The following is a 22074-nucleotide window of genomic DNA, read 5'->3' on the forward strand; positions in this document are numbered from 1 at the left end:
CAGCTTCCTCATTCGCCGCCGCCGCCACCAGGGGCTCCTGCCCCAACTTTTAGCAGAAAGGGCTACAGGACTACCTCAGTTTCTCAGTAGGGGGTATCAGTGAGGAAATGGGGGCCGGGGGAGTGTTAATTGTGACTGCCCTACCGGAGCACAGTTGCCTGCTTTGTAAACTGTTCTGGTAAATTAGCATGCCCCCCGTGCTCTTTAAATAAGGTCAACACTGCATCTTTTCCCTCCATGGAGGCGGTCCCAGAGTCTGACCTCTGTTGGCCTCCATTTGGCCTCAGCGCTCCATTTGGTGTCTGGATCCTTTTTGAGGATTCATTTGTAGAAGTCGGGGACAGACACTCCCCGAGGCTCCAGGTGACCACTCCTGCTTGACTCCACCCCACGGAAAGAAGGTGAGGTAGGGGGCGGGGCTGGTGGTGGGGGTCGGCAGGACTGAGTATGCTGGCGATTCTGGTCAGTCCCAGACCAGTCACCTCCTATGTGTGAGCTGTCTCTGTGCCCGCCAGTGATGCTGTTACTGCTGCTGCTGCTGCTGCTGCTTGGACCTGGACTCAGCCAGGGTGAGTGAGGACTGCCTTCCACCAGCCTGGGTCAAATTCCACACCTTCCAGCACCCAAGAAGCCTTGAGATGCCCATCTCTTTCTTCATATGCCCACCTCCCCAGACACTCAGGAGCCTTTCCAGGGCCCTCTGCTCAGGCACTCCCTCCAGGAACTTAGTGGGTTGGGATCAGAGTCCTCCCTCCGTGAACTCCATAGTTACAGCCGTCCTCTCCAGCAGCCTCGAGCTCCTAGTCCCCCCTATATTGCCTGTGGGGTCTGAGGTAAGACTTCCAGGCAGGAGCCTATGGGTGGGAGGAACAGCAACAGGACAGAGTAGTAGGGGTGGGTAAGGAAACCTCCTTTAGAGAGGATTTTCAGGGTGACTCCCTAATCCTAGAGTGTAATAGGACACACAGGCAGAGTCAGCCCTAGCCTCACCTGGGGACTGAGGTGCAGCTGTGAGCCTTCTGCTTCTGCATGGACTCACCCAGATCAACATCGCAGATGCCACAGTTGCTCCAAGCAGCATTTGCAGGGTAACACAGCTCAGGGGTGCCTAGGACACCCACACTGGGTGTATACCAGCATTGACTCCTTGGGCTGTACAATGCCCTCTGGGTCCTGGCACTTCCAGTGGAGGCTGCCCACAGGTAGACAGAGCAAACAGACCCCAGCCTGACCGGCCCCACCTATGTTGGCACAAAGGGAGTGTTTTCTTTGGTTCCAAACTTAGTGTTGCTGTCTGTCCCTCCCCTGGGCCATTCATGGGCTGTTCCAGCCTCTGTGATAGCAGATTGGGAGTGGAGGAGGGGGAGCTTGGCAGATGGTTTCAGTGTACAGTGTTGGGAATAGGGAGGCTAGTTGTGGCTCCCCTAGGCTTGGTGGCTCCTGAGGTCAACAGACCAGACCTTTCCTAGAAGCCTTTCTGTGTGCCAGGGTATCCGGAGCTACATGAGCCAGAGATCTGTTCTAGAAGAGCACCCAAGCTACAGGGCACCTCCACAAATGGGCAGCAGCGTGGGCCGCTGGCAGAGTAAGGGCAGCTGTGAGCTGGCTGGAGCAAAACAGGACCAGCAGTGGGATGGGCCTGACTGGGGGCGGGCAGCTAAGTTCTGAAGAGGCAGGAAGACTGGGGGATCAAGCTTGGGATCTCCACTGGGACTTGGGGTACAGTGGAGCTAGGAGCGCAATCCAAAATTCCTGGGAACCATGGAAGGCTCAGGGCAAGTGTGTGGGCTGTTAGAGTGGAAAGGAAGGCTTCAAAGTTACTATCTAAGCTGAGTGCGGTGGCACACGCCTGTAATCCCAGCACTTGGGAGGCAGGGGCAGTGAGTTCGAGGCCAGCCTAGTCTACAGAGTGAGTCCAGGACAGCCAAGGCTACACAGAGAAACCCTGTCTCAAGCAAGCAAGCAAGCAAACAAACAAAACCAAAGCTACTATCTAGCCAAGAATAAGCTTCACTTTGGATCTTCCTGCCTCCCCCTCCCAAGTGCTGGGGTTATAGCATGGGCTACCATGTCTACTTTATGTGGCGCTGACGATGGAGTCCAGTGCACGCCAGGCAAGCACTCTACCATCTGAGTTAGAACCCCAGTCGCTCTGAACTCAACTTTACATTTTCATCTGATCTGAACCACCTTGAGAACCTCCTCCCAACCTCTTTCTCCGCTGAGAGAAAACGTGGTATAAGTTTAGTGCAGAGCCCTCAAATAAGTCAGTGTGACAGAAACACCCTCTATGCGGCAGATGAGAGTCATGGCAGTCCAGGGCCCAGGCTGCACCTCTACTGTCCTCCACTCTGGAGTACGGGGTGAGGAGGACGGTGTAGGTACAGACACTCAGCACAGACCTGGAAACCTGGTCCTGCTCTGTTGCCAGTGTCCTTCAGGCCTGCCATCCTGCAGACCCCCTTCCTTACTACACACAGGTGACGTTTGTGACAGTGTGGGCGTTGGGCCCTTAGTTCAGGTGCTTTTCCCAGCCAGTCTCCTTTGTCTCTCAAATGCAGGGTTTAATGTCACACCTGCTGGGTGCTGCTAGAGGTACACCAGGACCCAGAGAAATGGCTGGACTGAGGCTAAGGAAGGAAACTGACCTTGAGGTGAAAATAAAAGTAGATACATAGAGCCCTAAGCCAAAGTTTAGGGAAGAAAAGAAGGGTTCAGGAATCCCCTGAGAAGCCCTCCTTGGAGCCCCTAGCACAATGAGGAGACTGAATATTTAGTGCCCAGCATCTAAGGCAGCCAGCAGTGGAGTGAACACCAGGCCATTCTAGGAAGAGACCAGCCTATGCAGAGGCCCCGAGCTGCAGTCTCTCCTAAGCTATGGTCTACAACTCATTTTTCTGCTTAGACTGCCTTAAAGATCTGGGTTGTAGGTGGGGCAGTGGTGGCACACTCTGTTTTGTTTTATTTTGCTTTGTTTTTTGTTTTTTTGTTTTCCAAGCCAGGGTTTCTCCATGTGGCCCTCTCTGTAGACCAGACTTGCCTCAAACTTACAGAGATCCACCAGCCTTGGAGGAGTTCCAGGGCAGCCAGGACTACACACACACACACACACACACACACACAAACCTGTCTGAAAAAACAAAAAAAAAAAAAAAAAGAAAAAGAAGCCAGGTGGTGGTGGCACACACCTTTAATCCCAGCACTTGGGAGGCAGAGGCAGGTGGATCTCTGTGAGTTCGAGGCCAGCCTCGGCTACAAAGTGAGTCCAGGACAGCCAAGGAAACCCTGTCTCAAAAAAAAAGGGGGGGGGGCCGGAGAGATGGCTCAGTGGTTAAGAGTGCTGCCTGCTCTTCCAGAGTCCTGAGTTCAATTCCCAGCAACCACATGGTGGCTCTCAACCATTTATAATGGGATCTGATGCCCTCTTCTGGTGTGCAGGTGTACATGCAGATAGAGCACTCATATATAGTAAATAAATGAAAAAAAAAAAAAAAAGGATATAGACGCAAATGCCTGTCCAACCCCATTCAGTGAGTTGATGCCACCTTGCCCTGCACTAAGCAACTGAAGAAAGCAAAGCACAGAAAAATCTATAATTTGTTCAAGGTCACACACCTAGGAGTGGGGTTAAACTCAGTCAAGTTGCAACATTTAGGTCCTTCTCAGGCTAGTGCCCTTCACTGGGGATGGGGAAGCTCTGACCTTGAACCTATGACCTTTGTTCACCCCTTAGCAACCAGAAGGTCACATGTGCACAAGCGTGGGATCCTGGAATTGGTGGGGACCTTGGATTGTGTTGGTTCTCGATCACCCATCGCCTACATGAGCTATGGCTGTTACTGTGGCCTGGGTGGCCATGGAGAGCCACTTGATGCCATTGACTGGTGAGTGTACACTGGGCGCATGGGAGAAGGTCTCCCAACTGCAATGACAGCCAAGGCCTGTCAGAAGAACCCCAAACTGAAGTCAGGTTTGATCCAGGAAGATCTCAGAACCTAGCGTTTTCCTGTGTACAGAGAGGGTCCTGGGGTCAGTGGGAAGACATCTTGGTGCCTGCTAACCTTTATCCTGCCTGTGGGCTGATGACATCATCACCTAGGACCAGCACAAAGCTATCTAGACTATGGTCCAGCCTGAGAGTATCTGAGAATCCCTATGAGTCCCATTTCATAGATAAGGAAGCCGAGCTACAGAACCACCAGGGCGCTTATCTGGGCCAGCACAGACCATGGGGAACACCCCTCGGTAGAGAGAAGCCTGCTCCCTGCAAACAGGGAGATGGGACATCCCAGTCACCATCATGGCTTTAGCTCAGGAAGAAACATGGTGCTCATTCCCACTTGATAATGAAGTCCCTGGGGTCCCAGACATCCAGACACTCACCCATTGCCACAGGGCTAGTAAGTGGCTCAGTGTGGAATACAGCTGCCTCCTCCCTAGCTGGAGACGGAAACAGTCAAGTGCACCGAATTTTGGGTGGGTGCACTTGATGACACAATGCGTTCCTACAGTCTGGCTGTCTGCTTCCCACAGGGTCTTCATGAAGAAATGGCTCTGCCATTCCCATCCCCAGGGAGCCCCCCACCCCGCAAGCCCTGCTGGGATTGTCACCTCCTCTGGGCTCCTAGAATCCCTCTGGCTACCCCACATCCCAGCACTTGTCACTTAGCACCCCATCTGCCTCCCTCCACAGCTTGGAAGCTTTCCAAGGGCAGCATGGAAGTGGAAGGCAGCTGTTGACCTGGGTGGGTGTCTCTCAGGGCACTTCCCAACAATACCTGTTTACTGAGGTCCTAGTAAATGGCAGGCTAGCTGGCCCAGAGGACACTGTGGGGAAATGGGATGAGGTTTATAGGGAGAACTCAGGATTAACTGGCTGGGAGGGAGAGAAAATGGTTTTATGATAGGGTGTGAGACTCTCCTAGCCTGAGGAGACAAGAGGCATGACCACTTCTGGGTGGAGTCTGGTGCCTAGGATAGGAAGGGAAGACTGGTGGGGGGGAGGGGAGAAGGGAGTAGAGGGGGAGGGTGTAGAGGGGAGAGGGGGAGCTCCTAGTTACAAGGAGGCAGGCAGGGGTAGACCCAGGCAAGGCCAGGGAGCGAGGGATGCAGGCCCCTCAGGGGACACTAGCGCCTTGAGGATCCTGTCAGGTGGGAAGGCCTGCAGAGTTCCATGCAGCTATTGCTGCCTAACTTGGTACGTCTAGGTGCTGCCGTCACCATGACTGCTGTTACACTCGAGCTCAGGAGGCCGGCTGCAGCCCCAAGATAGACCGCTACCTGTGGAAATGCCTGGACCGTCGCATCCAGTGTGGTGAGTGTCCCACACCGAGCGCTCTGACCTCCCAACGTGTCTCCTGGACAACCCACACGATCCCAATGGCTTCTGCGCCCTCGCAGTAAAGCACCCCTGCTTGCTGTAACCGCATGATCGTGTTACCTAGAAGGTGGCGTTCCACACCAAGCCCTTGAAACACACATGCGCATGGATTTCTTCCGAGTCTGAACAAAAAGCAGAGAAAAGTTACTCAGTGTAAACAACCTAAGAGTCCGTCAGGCAGGGACCGATTTATGTGATCATTACGTGCCCAAACTGTAGAAAATGGTTCTATCTGGAGAAAGTATGAGGCAGACCCAAATATTTGAGATCCTGTCTCAAACAACAACTACTACCACAACAAAACTAACCAACCAAACAAATTTTTGGTCTTTTCCCTGGTGCTGAGGACAGAGCCCAGGGCCTACTGATCTAACCCCAAGCCCCAAGCTCTCTACTTCTCCATCAGCCTGCCAACTGCTAGGATTTACAAGCAGGCTCCGCCTAGCCTGGAAGTGCCATGTTTACCTTTAAGGCCACTGGGCAATCTGGGTGCAGCTGCTGGTGGAGCACTTGCCCAGGCGTGGGAACCCTGGGTGCCAATACTTAGGCTCAAAGGAGCCCCTACATTTATAGCTTTCTTTCAAATAACTGTAAATGCAGAATTAACTTTTGAAACCTCAGAGAGTGGGTAACCATGCAGACTGTGGGTAGGATGGAGCTGGGGCAGCAAACAAAGTAGGCTCCCACTTATTTTTCTTTTTCTATTCTTCTTCTTCTCCTCCTTCTTCTTCTTCTTCTTCTTCTTCTTCTTCTTCTTCTTCTTCTTCTTTCTTCTCTTCTTCTTCTTTTCTTCTTTTCTTTCTTCTTCTTTTCTTTTCTTCTTTTCTTTTCTTCTTTTCGTTTTTTGAGACAGGGTTTCTCTGTGTAGCCTTGATTGTTCTTTTTCTATTCTTTGTTTTTGTTTTTTTGTTTTTTTTTTCGGTTTTTTGAGACAAGGTTTCTCTGTGTAGCCTTGGCCATCCTGGACTCACTTTGTAGACCAGGTTGGCCTCGAACTCACAGCGATCCGCCTGCCTCTGCCTCCCGAGCGCTAGGATTAAAGGCGTGCGCCACCACGCCCGGCCTTTTTCTGTTCTTGACAGCACTAGAGTTAGACCTGGGCCTCAGACATGCTCAACAAGCGCTTTCCACTGAGCCACACAGCCCTAGCGCTCTCCTTTTTTCTTTTAAATGAGAATAAACACAATACAAATTCCAATGCTTTAAATAATAATAATCTAAATAATACTTAATATTTTAGCTTTAATTACATTACTTTATAAAACAAATAAGCCGGGTGTGGTGGCGCATGCCTTTAATCCCAGCACTCGGGAGGCAGAGGCAGGTGGATCACTGTGAGTTCAAGGCCAGCCTGGTCTACAAAGCGAGTCCAGGACAGCCAAGGCTACACAGAGAAACCCTGTCTCAAAAAAAAAAAAAAAAAAAAAAAAAAAAACCCAACCAAAACAACAACAACAAAAACAAATAAATCTTTTTACTTATATATACAATTTTATATAAATTTTATATTTAATTATCAATTGTAATTATATATGTATGTATGTAAAAATAAATAGCTGGGCACAGTGTCACACACCTTTAATCTCAGCACTCGGGAGGCAGAGGCAGGTGGATCTCTGTGAGTTTGAGGCCAGCCTGGTCTACAAAGTGAGTCCAGAACAGCAAGGGCTACAGGAGAAACCCTGTCTTGAAAACAAAACCAAACAAAAAAAGAAATAAATATTATTTGACTAATAACAAACAGTTCAACTACAAGTGTGCCTGTATGTGGTTATGTGGGCCTGAATGCAGTGCTTATATCAGATTCCTCGGTAGATAGAGCCAATCCATCGTCATCTAGGTACCAGACTCGGGTCATTGGGAGGATCAGGAGGTACTCTGTACCACCAAACCATCTCCCTAGCCCCGCATTTGCACTGCTGGGCTGTGGATGCAGGTAGCTCATCGGTAGAGTGCCTGCTTAGAATGTTGAGGTCCCGGGTTCCATCACCACACTGAAAAGAAGTTATTTAAAAATTTTAAAGTTATTTTTATATTTTAAAGATTTATTTAATTTTGCTGGGCATGATGGGGCACATCTTAAATCCCACCACTCAGGAGGAGGAGCCAGGTGGATCTCTGTGAATTTGAGGCCAACCTGGTCTACACAGTGAGTCCAGGACAGCTAGGGCTCTGTTATACAGAGAAACCCAATCTCAAAAAAAAAAAAAAGAAAAAAAAAAAAGATTTATTTATTTTTATTTTATGTGCATTGGTGTTTTGTCTTCATGTATGTCTCTGTGAGGGTGTTGGATCCGCTGGGTTCAAGCTGGAGTTACAGACAGCTGTGAGATACCATGTGGGCGCTGGGGATTGAACCCTGGTTCTTTGGAAGAGCAACCAGTGCTCTTAACTGTTGACCTATCTCTCCAGCCCCCATTTTTATTTTCTGAGCTTATAATTCATCATGTCTCCCTTCCCTTTCCTCCCGCCAAACCCTCTCATGTGCCCTCTGCCTTGCTCTCTGGTCATTTTAAAGTGTATATGCAAGCTGGCAAAAGATGGCTTAGCTGGCCTAATGATCTGAGTTCCATCCCTACGACCCACAAGGTGGAAGGAATGAACTGACTCTAGTGAGCTGTTCTAGACTCCTGTGTGCACTCAAAATAAATAGAGGAAGGACCTAGTTTTTGCTCAGCTTTGCTAATCTTGTGGATTTTAGTTTTCTTCCTTTCCTCTCTCCCTCCCTCCCTCTTTCTTTGTTTCTTTCTTCTTTTTGGTTGCTTTTTTCTTCTTTGGTTTTTTTTTATTTTTATTTTTTTTTGGTTTTTCGAGACAGGGTCTCTCTGTGTAGCCTTGGCCATCCTGGACTCACTTTGTAGACCAGGCTGGCCTCGAACTCACAGCGATTCGCCTGCCTCTGCCTCCCGAGTGCTGGGATTAAAGGCGTGCGCCACCACGCCCGGCTTCTTCTTTGGTTTTATGAGACAAGGTTTCCCTGTGTAGCCCTGTGCTGTTCTGGAACCCATTATGTAGGTCAGGCTAGCCTCAAACTCACAGAGATCCACCTACTTCTGCCTCTCAAATCCTGGGATCAAAGGCATGTGCCACCACCATCTGAATTTTTTGTTGATTTTTTAAAAAAAGATTTATTTATTATGTGCACAATGTTCTGCCCACATGTGTGCCTCCCCACCAGAAGAGGACAACAGATCTCATTATAGATGGTTGTGAGCCACCATGTGGTTGCTGGGAATTGAACTCAGGACATCAGGAAGAGCAGACAGTGCCCTTAACCTCTGAGCCATATATCCAGGCCCCCTTTGTTGCTTTTTAAGACTGGGTCTCAGCTGGAGCTATGGCTCAGAGGTTAAGAGCATTGTCTGTTCTTCCAAACGTTGTGAGTTCAATTCCCAGCAACCACATGGTGGCTCACAACTATCTATAGTGATATCTGGTGCCCTCTTCTGGAGTGCAGGTGTATATGCGGGCAGAATACTGTATAAGAACTCACAGTGATCCACCTGCCACTGCCTCTGGAGTGATGGGATTACTAGTGTGTCCACCACACCTGGCTCCCTCTCTCTGTATCTCTCTATTCTCTACCATTCTTTCCCTCTTTTGCTATCTCCATTTTGTCCCCCACTCTGCACCTCTCTTGCAGATACCCCTGGGCATGTCAGTTTGGGTTTTGGTCTATTTTTAACTCTCTGCTCTGGACTCGTCCAGATGACTCTGGATATTTTCTTTTCCTTATTCACAACAAAAATCTTTCCCCTAATGGAGCGGCTGCTTTGGCAGGTTCTGTAGTGAGCCCCTTCACATACAGTTTTTTTAAAAAAAGATTTATTACTTATTATCATGTATACAGCGCTCTGCCTGCATGTGCACCTGCAGGCCAGAAGAGGGCATCAGATCACATTATAGATGGTTGTGAGCCACCATGTGGTTGCTGGGAATTGAACTCAGGACCTCTGGAGGAGCAGTCAGTGCTCTTAACCAGTGAGCCATCTCTCTAGCCCTTTCACATATGGCTTTTAACAGGACTGTCGTTTCGCTGTTGTTACAGTTCTTTATGTTTGAAATTCTCAGCCCTTGTCATGGCTGTGGCTTCTTTTCTGTGGGTTGTCCTCCTTTTCAGAACAACATCCTTGATGCACAAAAGTATTTTTTATTTTGCGACAACTATTCAGTTCTTTTGTTTACTGTTGCCCATGTGTTTTGATGCTTTACCGCATCCACTGAGAGCAGCTGGTGGTGGCAGCGCACACCTGTGGTCCCAGCACTCTGGAGGCAGAGGCAGGCCCTGAGCTGGAGGCCAGCCTGGGCTACTGAGTGAGTCACAGCACTGTGAAGGTTAACCGTCTGTTTTCTTCTAATAGTTTGAGATTCATGGCAGTGATCCATGCGGGTTAGCTTTCATACACACGGTGGGGTAGGTCTGACTTCATGCTGTGGCATACTGTTATACAGCTGTGTCAACGCTGTTGGCGACCATTCCTTCTCTCTCAGATAGCAGTCACACCTTTGTTAGGAGTCATGTCACCCAGATGCATGCTTGTTGCATCACACTGAGCTTCAGTTTCCTTACCTGGAAGGTGAGTGTTACAGAGGTGAAAAAAAGAGTTCAGACCGTGTTAAACAGATCGAGGCCGGGTGAGAGTGTGTGTGCCTGTGTGCATGTGTCTGTGTGTATGTCTGTGTGTGGATGAGAGTGTGTGGGTGTATGTGTATATGTGTGTGTGTACATGTATCTCAGTGTGTCTGTGTGTGTGCATGTGTGTCTGTGTGTACGTATGTATATGTACCTCTGTGTGTGGGTGTATGTATCTGTGCGTGTGACTGTGTGCACTTGCATGTGTCTGTGTGTGTGTGCCTATGTTTGTGTGCGTAAGTGACTATATGTATGCATGAGTGTGCATGCATGCATCTGTGTGAGTGTGTCTATGTGTATGTGTTGGGGGATGGTCTGATGTATATTGATGCCAATTATTGCTTACTGTCTCTGTGACTTACCGTTTGCTTAATAAAAAGCCAACCCACCTGGGCAGGACAGAGGAGATAGATGGGGCTGGGAGAGGAAGGAATTCTTAAAACAAAACAACAACAACAACAAAAACCCAGCCAGGAGGACAAAGGAGAGAGACCTGAAGGGAAGAGAAGAAGGCCGCCATGGGTTAGCTGGAGGAGAAGCACATGGCTGGCAGCGAGGATGGAGAATCCAGCCCAGATGAAGAACATGAGCAAGTATATGGGATTATAGATGGGAGGTAGCTTGATAGAAGTTATTAGAAGCAGATGGCATGGGATTGGGGCAGGGATCCCATACTTGCCCCACTATGGGAGGTAGTTTAGGGGATTGATATCTGCCCTGCCCCAGGTTAACTAAGGCTATTTTAAAATATAACAAGTGTCTGTGTCTTGATTGATCGATAGCCAGGCCTACAGATAATACAGGTAATTAAAAAAAAAAAGTGTATTTGTGTGTATGTACGTGTATCTCAGTGTATGTGTGGGTGTATGTGCCTCTGTGTGTGTGTGCATGTGTCTGTGTATAACTGTGTGCACTTGCATGTGTCTGTGTGTATGCTGGTATGTGTGTGTGTGTGTGTGTGTGTCTCTCTGTTACGTTTCTCTATGTTTGTGTGAGTGTGTTTGTGTGCACCAGTGACTATATGTATGCATGAGTGTGCATGCATGCATCTGTGTGAGTGTGTCTATGTGTGTGAGTGTGTGTATTGTGTGTGGTCTGTATATGTGTATGAGTGTATTCTGTGTGTGCATCTGTATATATTTTGTATGTCTGTGCATTTGTTTGTGTCTGTATGTGTCTGCATTATGTATGTATTTTGTGTGTCTATGAGTATATATGTGACTATGTGTGTATCTGTGTGTGTGTGTCTGCATGAGTGTGTGTATATGTGTGTCTGCTTGGTGTGTATGTTTGTTTGTGTGTATGGTCTGTGTAGTGTGAGCATGTATGAGTGTGTGTGTGTCTGTCTGTCTGTGTGAAAGTATGTGTGTGGTGTTAGTGTGTGTATATGTATGTGTGTGTGTGTAGATATTTATGTATGTGTGTCTGTGTGTGTGTGTCTGTAGTGTGTGGTGTGTGTATATATGTATGTATGTGTGTCTGTGGTGTGAGTATGTGTAGTGTGTGGTGTGTGTGTGTGTGTGTGAGTGTGGTTTTCCTCTTTCCTCTCCCATCCTCTGACTCTTCACTGAAACCCCAGCATCTACATACTGTCTGCTCCAGAGGCAGAAAGGAGCAGGCTCCCTGAAGGAGGGTGGCTTAATACACACTGCTCTTGGTCCTGGCTCCCTACAAGGACGCTAGAGCCGGTGGTGTAAAGCTGGGGTGGTCAGATGGCTCAGTGGGAAAAGGTGCTTGCTGCCAAGCCTGATGACCTGAGTCTGATCCGTGAGACCACATAGTAGAATCAAGTGTACCATGGTGTGCATACTCTGGTCTACCCCCACCAAAGAAACTGAACCCTTCAAAAGCAAAATAAATAAGTATAAAACATTGTTTTAAAGAGTGAAATTGAATTACTGTGGCGATATGACCTTCCCCCCCTTTTTTTTCTTCTTTTTTCTTTTTTGGTTTTTTGAAACAGGGTGTTCTCTGTGTAGCCTTGGCTGTCCTGGACTCCCTTTGTAGACCAGGCTGACCTCAAACTCATAGTGATCCACTTGCCTCTGCCTCTCGGGTGCTGGGATTAAAGGTATGTGCCACCGCCCCCTCCTCCATCTCTTTTTAATTTTTAATTTTTCTGAGACAGGGTCTTTCTATGTAGTCCTAGCTGTAGTGGAGTTTGCTATATTGACCAGGCTGGCCTTGAACTCACAGAGCTCTGCCTGCCTCTGCCTCCTGAGTGCTGATATTAATGAATGCACCACCATGCCCATACCATGGCATATGAATATGCCCCAAGCATCATTTTTTCCTCTTGAGACAAAGCCTCATGTGTCTCAGGCTGACCTGAAGCTCACTATGTAGTCAAGTGTGACACTGAACTTCTGTTCCTCCTGCTGCCACTTCTGGACCGCTGGGAGCACGCATATGTGCCACAATGCCTGGCCACTGGTAGCACATGTATGTGCCACGGTGCCTGGCCACTGGGAGCACACATATGTGCCACGATGCCTGGCTGCTGGGAGCACACGTATGTGCCACTATGCCTGGCTGCTAGGAGCACACATATGTGCCATGATGCCTGGCCGCTGGGAGCACATGTATGTGCCACGATGCCTGGCCGCTGGGAGCACACGTATGTGCCACCATGCTTGGCTTGTGGTGCTGGCAACTGAACTCGGGGCTTTGAACAGACTCCTCCAACTGAACTGCACCCCTTACGTTCTGTGTGAGGAAACAGAGGCCCACGGGTAAGAAGTGACTTCCCCCTGAACTCCTAGCATGGGCAGAGGTGAGGTGAGGCTTTGTGGGGAAATGTACCTTGCAGTTTTCCTACCCTCCCCTCCAATTTGCAGGTTCTCCTCAGTAACACCCAAGTGGAAATGGTGTTCATGAACGTACACTGCTGTGTTTGCTGGCGGAGTCTGTGTTTGTTTTTGGAGCTCTTTCCCCCAAGCCACACGAAAGGTCCAAGGTCTCTGTTATGCATTTTCAACAAAAATATTCTGTTATTCTGCCTAGAGATATTCTGAGCATAGTTGTTTATATAATTACAGGCTTGGCCTATTTTCCATTTATGGGCCTGACAAATATATTTTAAAATTTTCAGCCTATAATAATATTTACTAGCAGGCTTAAATTTTAAGTATAACCCATGGGAGCTATTTTTCCTTTTCCTTTATATATTATTGATTTACTTTTGAGATAATGGTCTCACACCATAGCCCAGGCTGACTGGCCTGAACCCTTCAACCTTCTCTCTTGTCTCCTGATGGCTAGGATTCCCAGTGCGCACCGGTGGCCTCACTCCAGCATTTTCACTCTTCTTGAACAGTGAGCTTCCCCTGGATCTTGGCCACAGAGTAGAAAACCTGTTTTGGTTTTGAAAATATTTCTTACACAGGAGGAAGACTGATCCTAGGCTGCAATTCTGGGTAACCCCTTCCCAGTTCTGTGACCTCGACTGAGTAATCCCTTTGAACCTCATTTTTCTTTTCTTTTTTAAAAATAGTATTTTATTTAATTTTAATTTATGTGCATTGGTGTGAGGGTGTCAGATCTTGGAGTTACAGACAGTTGTGAGCTGCCATGTGGGTGCTGGGAATTGAACCCAGGTCCTTTGGAAGAGTAGGCAGTGCCCTTAACCACTGAGTCATCTCTCCAGCCCTGAACCTCACTTTTCTAATCAGTAAACTGGAAAAAAGGAAACATAGTTATGGGCTGGCAAAATGTTCTAGTTTTAAAGATGCTTGTTTTCAAGCCTGACAGCGAGTTTAATCCCCAGGACCCACATGGTGACGGGAGAAAACTGATTCCTTCAAGTTGTCCTCTGACTGCCATAACCACTCTGTGACACAAATAAGTAAAAACAAAACAATTTTTAAAATGGAAAACTTGCTGGGTATGGTGGCACACATCTTTTTTTTTTTTTTTAAATATTTTTAAATTTAATTTTAATTTATGTGCATTGGTGTGAGGGTGTCAGATCTTGGAGATACAGACAGTTGTGAGCTGCCATGTGGTTGCTAGGAATTGAACCAGGGACCTTTGGAAGAGCAGACAGTGCTCTTAACCACTGAGCCAACTCTCCAGCCCTAAGTGGCACACATCTTTAATCCTAGCTAGCATTCGGGAGGCAGAGGCAGGTAGATCTCTATGAGTTCGAGGCCAGCCTGGTCTACAAAATGAGTCCAGGACAGCCAAGGCTACACAGAGAAACCCTGTCTCAAAGGAAAAAAAAAGAACTTTATTTATTTTATTTTTATGTGTATAGGTGTTTTGCCTCCCTGCATGACTGTGCCTGGTGCCCACAGAGGACAGAAGAGGGCTTCATACAGAGACAAAGTTAGAGACTGTTGTGAGCCAGAGGGTGGTGGAAATCAAACTCAGGTTCTTTGTAAGAACAAGTGCTCTTAAACTCTGAGCCATCTCTCCAGCCCCATTATGAAAAAACAAAGTAGAAGTGCCATAACAACAACAACAACAACAACAACAACAACAACAAAAGTGCCATAAATGCTACAACATGGACATGCGAACTTTTGAGAATTTGAGGCAGTCGCACAGGAATCAGGTCACATGTTTCCATTTGTATGAAACAGTAAATCTCTGCAGACAGCAAAGAGATGAGTAACACTCAGATGATCAGAGATGGAACAGGAGGAGTGCTGTCTAAGATACACAAATTCTCTCTCTCTCTCTCTCTCTCTCTCTCTCTCTCTCTCTCTCTCTCTGGTTTTTTGAGTCAGGGTTTCTCTGTGTAGCTTTGGCTGTCCTAGACTTGCTTCATAGGCCAGGCTGGCCTCGAACTCACAGCGATCTGCCTGCCTCTGCCTCCCGAGTGCTGAGATTAAAGGCGTGTGCCACCTTGACAGGCTTTTTGTTGTGATAGCGTGATTGTTGGGGTGAGAGAAATGTTGTAGAGTGTAAATACTAACATTGTTAATGTACTCAATTTAACAAATTTAATTAACTAATTACTTAATATTTAATTAGTTAATAAGCTGTTTTAATTAAAGTTACTATCTCTGTGATGAAACACCACGATCAAAGGAATTTGGGGAGGAAAGGATTTATTTGGCTTACACTTCCAAATCAGTGTCCATCATTGAAGGAAGTCAGGACAGGAACTTAAACAGGGCAGGACCCTGGAGGCAGGAGCTGATGCAGAGGCCAGGCAGGGGTGCTGCTTACTGGCTTGCTCCCCCATGGCCTCCTCAGCTGGCGTTCTTATGGAACCCAGGACCACCATCTCAGGGATGGCACCACCCACAATGGCCTGGGCCCTCAACCGTCAATTAGAAAAATGCCCTACAAGCTTGCCTATAGCCTGATCTTATGGAGGCTTTTCCTCAATTGAGGTTCTTCCTCTCCAACTGTATCAAGCTGACATAGAACAAGCCATTAAGAATGAATTCCTAGAGCTGGGCGTGGTGGCGCATGCCTTTAATTCCAGCACTTGGGAGGCAGAGGCAGGCAGATCACTGTGGGTTTGAGGCCAGCCTGGACTACAAAGTGAGTCCAGGACAGTCAAGACTACACAGAGAGACCCTGTCTCGAAAAAAAAAAAAAAAAAAAAAAAAAAGAATGAATTCCTAATGGGCATGGTGGCGCATGCCTTTAAGCCCAGAACTCAGGAGGCAAAGACAGGTGGATTGCTGTGAATTGAAGGCCAGCCTGGTCTACAGAGTTTTAGGACACTGAAAGCTACAAAGAGGAAACTTGTCTCGAGAAAACAAACAGGTGTGTGTGGGGGGAGGAAACAAGGCCACAAGAGGGAGCTGCCACGCCCATTGGAACTTACATATGGACACCATGTGCCCCCGGGCTGGACAAGAAACTATAAAAGTTTGTACTTGCCCAGTGTGGTGGCATATGCCTTTAATTCCAGCCTTTGGAAGGCAGAGGCAGGCAGATCTCTGTGAGTTCGAGGCCAGCTTGGTCCACGGAGTGTCTTCACCTTGCTGTCTTCTGTCTGGCCTCTCTATTTTCCTGTTCCTCCTTTTATAATGGGGATGTGTAACTTGTACCTAATTTTACAGGGGCTCACACCTAAGAGTTTGTCTTCAGCCTCAGAAGAGACTTTGAATTTGATCTTTTGAACATGGAATTGCTAAGATTTGAGAACCATTGAAAATGGATTATGGGGCTGGAGAGCTGGCTCAGTGGTTAGAGCACTGACAGCTCTTCCAGAAGACCCAGGTTCAGTTCCCAGCACCCACATGGCAGTTCACAGCTGTCTGTAACTCCAGTTCCAGAGGAAAATGAACTAAACACATCTTGCATCAGGAGATGACCTTGGGGTCAGGGGCATGAAGTCATAGTTTGAATCGGAAGGGTCATCCACAGGCTCATGTCTTGAATCTCAGTCCCCAGCAGGTGGCACTATTTGGAGGATGTTCTGGAAACTTTAGGAGGTGGGGCCTAGCTGAAGGAAGTAGTCACTGGGCGCATACCTTTGAAGAGTAGGCCAAACACACTACAAGCCCTCTAAATGCCCCCCTCCTGCCCAGAGAGTTTGAGAACATGGTCTCTATATAGCAAATCCCAGGCCAACCATGGCCACATAGTAAGACTATCTCAAAAAAAAAAAAAAAGGAGGAGGGAGGTAGTTTGTTAATTTGGGAACTAGGGATGTAACTTAGGAGTCCTCACCCAGCACACATGAGGCACTAGGCTCAAACTAGCACTGCAAAGGAATTCATTCTTCTTTTGTTTTTTGTTTTTTGTTTTTGTTTTTCAAGACAGTGTTTCTCTGTGTAGCCTTGGCTGTCCTGGACTCACTTTGTAGAGTGTTGTTTCCAGCCCACTTGGCCTCTCTTCACTGCCCCACTCTATCTCCAGCTTTCCTCTGTGGAGAGTCCAGAACCCTGGCATCTCCAACAGATTACCTTGTAATTACAAAGCATCAGGGCTGCTCGAACCCGCCCTACCTTGTCTGGCTTCCTGGCCTTTCTTTTGACATCCAATGCCTCCATGGCACTGTAACTCTTACATTTTCTGTGCATGCAAACCAGCTTCATGGATGCCAGTTTGAACAATTGCCAGTTTCTCCCCAGACCACATAGCACTCTTCAAGCACCTGGGGAGTCAAACATGGAAAAACACATCCTAGGCAGCTATGGCTTTTCTTCTGAGAGCAAAGTCTCAAATTAGTTAAAATCCACATTTGTTAAAACACTCGATCCTGTGACAGGTGCCATCTGGCTGTTGTAGCCTGCTTAAAACACCTGCTTTTGTCTTTAACATAACAGAAGCCATTTTGTTTTTCACATCTCCATCTTGATGCTAAGGTGAAATTGAGTTCAGGCTCTCAGGCCCTGCCTGCTGGGAGCCCAGTGGCCTTTTACTCACACTTCAAATCTTGCTGAACGTTCCGCTTGAGCTAATGATATATGTTCTACATAAACAAACCCACAACACCCTGCTGTGTTCCTTTTTCCAGGAAAGGGGTCGGGTGGGGGACTGGAAAGCTAATCAGCTTAAAATGCTTTGTCTATGTGCTCAGATCAAAATTGATTCTTCTTGTGTTTAACTGGTCAAAATGATGCCCTGCTGCGACACAGAGAAACTCTGTCTTAAAATACCACACCAGCTGGGTGTGGTGGCGCACACCTTTAATCCCAGCACTCGGGAGGATCGCTGTGAGTTTGAGGCCAGCCTGGTCTACAAAGTGACTCCAGGACAGCCAAGGCTACACAGAGAAACCCTGTCTCAAAAAGCAAAAAAACAAAACAAACAAACAAAAAACCACACCAAACCAAACCAGTAAATATAAAACAAATTTTACTTTCTATGTGTCTGTTTATGATATATGCAAGTGAGTACGGTGCTCAAGACGGCATTAAATCCCTTGGAACTGAAGGACCGAGCAGTTGGGAGATGTGGGTGCTGGGAATAAAATCTGGGTCCCCTAAAATGTGGTTCACACTCGTTTTTCCTTTTTTTGGGAAGATTTATTTACTTATTTATTTATCTATTTATTTATTATGCATAGTGTTCTGCCTGCATGTAATACCTGCAGGCCAGAAGAGGGCACCGGATTTCATTGTAAATAATTGTGAGCCATCATGTGGTTGCTGGGAATTGAACTCAGGACCTTTGGAAGAGCAGGCAGTGCTCTTAACCTCTGAGCCATCTCTCCAGCCCAGGGTTCACATTCTTAACAAGCCATCTCTGCAGCCCCAGGATCTGGTATCTCTTTAATGGTGACAACCTCTTTATTAAATCATAGCAGCCTGGTTGTTAATGACTGTTGCAAAGGCCATGGGTGGTCACAAATCTGTGCACACTTGTGGGAGGGTTTATGTGATAGAATGTCTAGAACTGTTGGGGTCAGTGGTTATCCTGGCATTGTTGTACACATAGGAAGGACTGAGGACCAAGCTGGTAGGGATAATATATGATAAAAATAATTTTTGAGAAAAAGTTCCACAGTATAGTCCTACTTGGCATGGAACTTGTGATGTAGGCCATGTACACCAGGCTGGCTTCAAACTCCCAGCCATCCACCTGCCTCTGCCTTGGAAATGCTGGAATCACAGGCCTAAGGCACCACACTCAGCCAAAAGATAGACTTATGGCTCTGTGTGTGTGTGTGTGTGTGTGTGTGTGTGTGTGTGTGTGTGTGAATGTAAGTGTCTGAGAGGGCAGAAAACGGTTCCAGATGCCCTGGAGCTGGAGTCACAGCATTGTTTGGAGGCAATTCCTCGTGTGATATGGCATGTAATAACCATACAACTCATGTAGCTAAGGATGACCTTTAACTCCTGAGCCAATGGTCCTTGCCCCCCACCTCCGATGTGCTGAGGCCCCAGGTGTGCTGCATCATGCCTTGTTAGTGCATAATCAAATGCACATGGATCCAGGCATGGCGGTGCACACCTGTGATCCCAGGACTTGGGAGGCTGAGTGTCATTATAATGAATGAGAATCCCAAGTTGTTCAATTTAACCAATGAAGACGTAGGAGCCAGAAGCTGGTGTGAAAACCTGCCCGCTCAGAGGCAGGGAAAGCACCCAGCTGACCCCCCACTCTGCTGACATCCCAGAAGGAAAACAACCTGCTAGTTCACCTGACAGCCCAGGAGGAGAAAGGCAAAAGCTGGCGTCCTCGGAGGAAAAGGCCTGCTAGCTAAAGCCAACGAGCCGAAGAGCTGCTGCTTCTCCATGCTCTCTTTTTGTTTTTGTTTTTTAAGACAGGGTTTCTCTGTGTAGCCTTGGCTATCCTGGACTCACTTTGTAGACCAGGCTGGCCTCGAACTCACAGCGATCTGCCTGCCTCTGCCTCCCGAGTGCTGGAATTACAGGTGTGCACCACGGTGCCTGGCTTCCACTGTTTTAATCTCTCCTATTTACTGCATCTCTGTCATCTGTCATTTCTTGCCCTGCCTCTTGCCCTATCGTTAACTTTAATAAACCCTGTTTACAGAAAGCTCTTGGATGAAAGGTGTGTGCAAGGGCTGAACCACACCAACACAAGAAACACGTTTTTACAGTTTATTATCTTGAGGTTCACAGTGGGATCAAATGTCCTGCAATAGCTGAGGCAGAAGGATTGGCTTGGGTCTGAGGCCAGCCTTGGCTGTACAGTGAGTTTGAAGGTGATTTCGGTTACACAGCTCCTTCATTCCCCCTTTCTCTTTTTGTGGCCCTGGGACTAAAACCCAGGGTCCATTATATGCTAAGCAAATGCTCTAACACTAAGCAACAGTCCAAGTCCTAAGGAGGACCGGGAGAGAGGAGACCAGAAGCATAGGTGGGAGCCAGTGTACCTGGAGCAGCACGTGTTCAGGGCCCAGCTTCTATATGGATTCCATTCTAACTTCTTTTCTTTTTTGTTTTCTTTTTGTTGTTGTTGTTTTTCAAGACAGTGTTTCTTGTGTAATAGCCCTGGCTGTCCTAGAACTCTCTTTGTAGACCAGGCTGGCCCCGAACTCACAGAGATGTGCCTGCCTCTGCCTTTCAAGTGCTGGGATTACAGGCGTGTGCCAACACGCCTGGATCCATTCTAATTTCTTATCTTAAAATATTTATTTTTATTACTTTTATGTGTATGTGTATTTGCCTGTGTGAATTTTTGTCACATGGGTTCTTGTGCCTGAGGGTACCAGATCCCCTGCAGCTGGAGTTACAGACACTCGCGAGGCACCTGACATGGATGCTGGGAACCGAACTTGGGTCCTTTGGAAGGGCAGCAAATGTTCCAAATTGCTGAGCCATCTCTCCAGTCCTGATTTTTATTCTCTGAGTCAGGGTCTCATGCAGGCCAGGCTGGCAGCAGATTTGCTAGGCAGTCCGGTATATTCTTCCTCCACCTCCCATGTGCTGAGGTCGCAGGAGTGTGCTGGAGATAGAGCCCAGGGCTTCGTGCATGCTAAGCAGTCACTCCACCAACACAGGGCATCCCAGCCCTGGGATGGGCACTGGACAACAGCGATCTCACCCAGGACATGAAATTACCGTACAGAGTGAAGAGTGAGCTTGTTCTAATTACTGCTTATTTGTTTTTGGTGATAGCAGAAATGGAACCCAAGGCTTCGTGCTAGCTAGGCGAGCACTCTAGCAGGGGGCTATACCCTCAGTGGCACTGCTGTTTAACATAAAACTTAGAGAAGCTCACAAAGCTCAAAGCAAGAACTTCCATCAGAGGCCTGTTGTTGCCGGGCGCTGAGTCTTATCTGAATGGCTTCCTAAGTGAAACAGAGTAATATTGACACAGAAGAGAAGCCAAGAGCTTGTCTGGACTTTGGACTTTCCATTTGACCAAAGTGCCCAGTTCCTTTCTTTCTTTTTTTTTTTTTAATTTTCTATTTTTTATTTTTAGGTTTTCCAAGACAGGGTTTCTCTGTGTATCCTTGGCTGTCCTGGACTAACTTTGTAGACCAGGCTGGCCTGGAGCTCACAGAGATCCTCCTGCCTCTGCCTCTGGAGTGATGGGATTGAAGAGGTGCACCACCACGCCCGGCTCCAAGTTCCTTTCTTACAAAAGCTGGCTGTCATTGCTGACTCCTGGAGTGGTCGTGCCCATGGAGGGTTAATGGAAATCTATCAAGTGTCAAGTTATAACCTGTTCTGCTTCCAGTTTTCCTGATTCCCCTGGCATCTACTCTCGTGTGCCTAAGTCTCCGCCCTAACCTTGGTTTCCCTACTTCCAGGACCAGCAGAGAACAAATGCCAGGAAATCATGTGCAAGTGTGACGAGGAGCTTGCATACTGCCTCGCAGGGACAGAGTACAACCTGAAATACTTCCTCTACCCCTCGGCTTTCTGTGAAAAGGATTCTCCCAAGTGCGACTGACAGGCTGAAGTGTTCGTTTGCACACAGAAATGAAGTTCGCTCTCAGAATGAGCAACAGCACTCGATTTCTGCAGGAGTCAGTGGAGGCCAAGTGATAAAGCTGTGAACATTGCCTTCCCTTTCTCCCCCCACCCCCCGCCCGCCCCATTCTGGAGCAGAGTCATGGGCATGCTTTACACAACTATCACTTTGTTGGGCTTGGTATAATTTTTCAAATTATGAAAAGGTGTGCTATCTATTCTCTAACCTGCTGCTGATGGCTGGTGGTCAAGTGTGGATGAACACCTTTCTGTCGGCTTGGCTGTGGTAATAAGACTGCCACACGATACATCTAAGAATTGCTACTGAAATAAAAATATTCCATTCTCCATCTTTAAGAGGCACATTTTATTCCCTGGAAGCTGGGTGTGGTGGCACACACCTGCACTGCTCTGCTGGGGAGGCTGAGGCTGAAAGGTCAGTTGAGCCCAGGCGCCTAACACCAGCTTGAGCAGGACAGAAGACATTGTTCTAAAAGAAAAAGGAAATTATTTCCTGGACTGGTGGTACACTTGTATGTTAAAGCATTTGTGCAGCATGCCTGAAGTCCTGAGTTTGATTCCCAACATTTCAAGAAAAAAAATGTGAAAAGAGAGAAAATGTAATAATATACAAAGCACTACAAAATGAGACCACAGGCCTTCTGCTCTTCCAGGGGACCCGAGGTCAGTGTCCAGAATGCATAACGTTTAGCTCAATTGCTTCTAGCTCTGCCTCCAGAGAATCTGGCACACCTGGCTTC

The 22074-nt window shown here is 47.6% G+C and overlaps 1 protein-coding gene across 1 annotated transcript; it reads left to right on the forward strand.

The window, feature by feature from the left end:
• Positions 1–487: 487 nt before the first annotated feature.
• Positions 488–21417, forward strand: LOC127208546 (group 10 secretory phospholipase A2-like). The gene is made up of 4 exons (XM_051168054.1): positions 488–569; positions 3734–3884; positions 5208–5314; positions 21151–21417. The coding sequence occupies exons 1-4, from the start codon at positions 488–490 to the stop codon at positions 21291–21293; spliced, it is 483 nt and encodes a 160-aa protein (XP_051024011.1). The 3' UTR covers positions 21294–21417.
• The last annotated feature ends 657 nt before the right edge of the window (positions 21418–22074 follow it).

Source organism: Acomys russatus, chromosome 25 (genome assembly GCF_903995435.1).
Source record: "Acomys russatus chromosome 25, mAcoRus1.1, whole genome shotgun sequence".
NCBI lineage: Eukaryota > Metazoa > Chordata > Mammalia > Rodentia > Muridae > Acomys > Acomys russatus.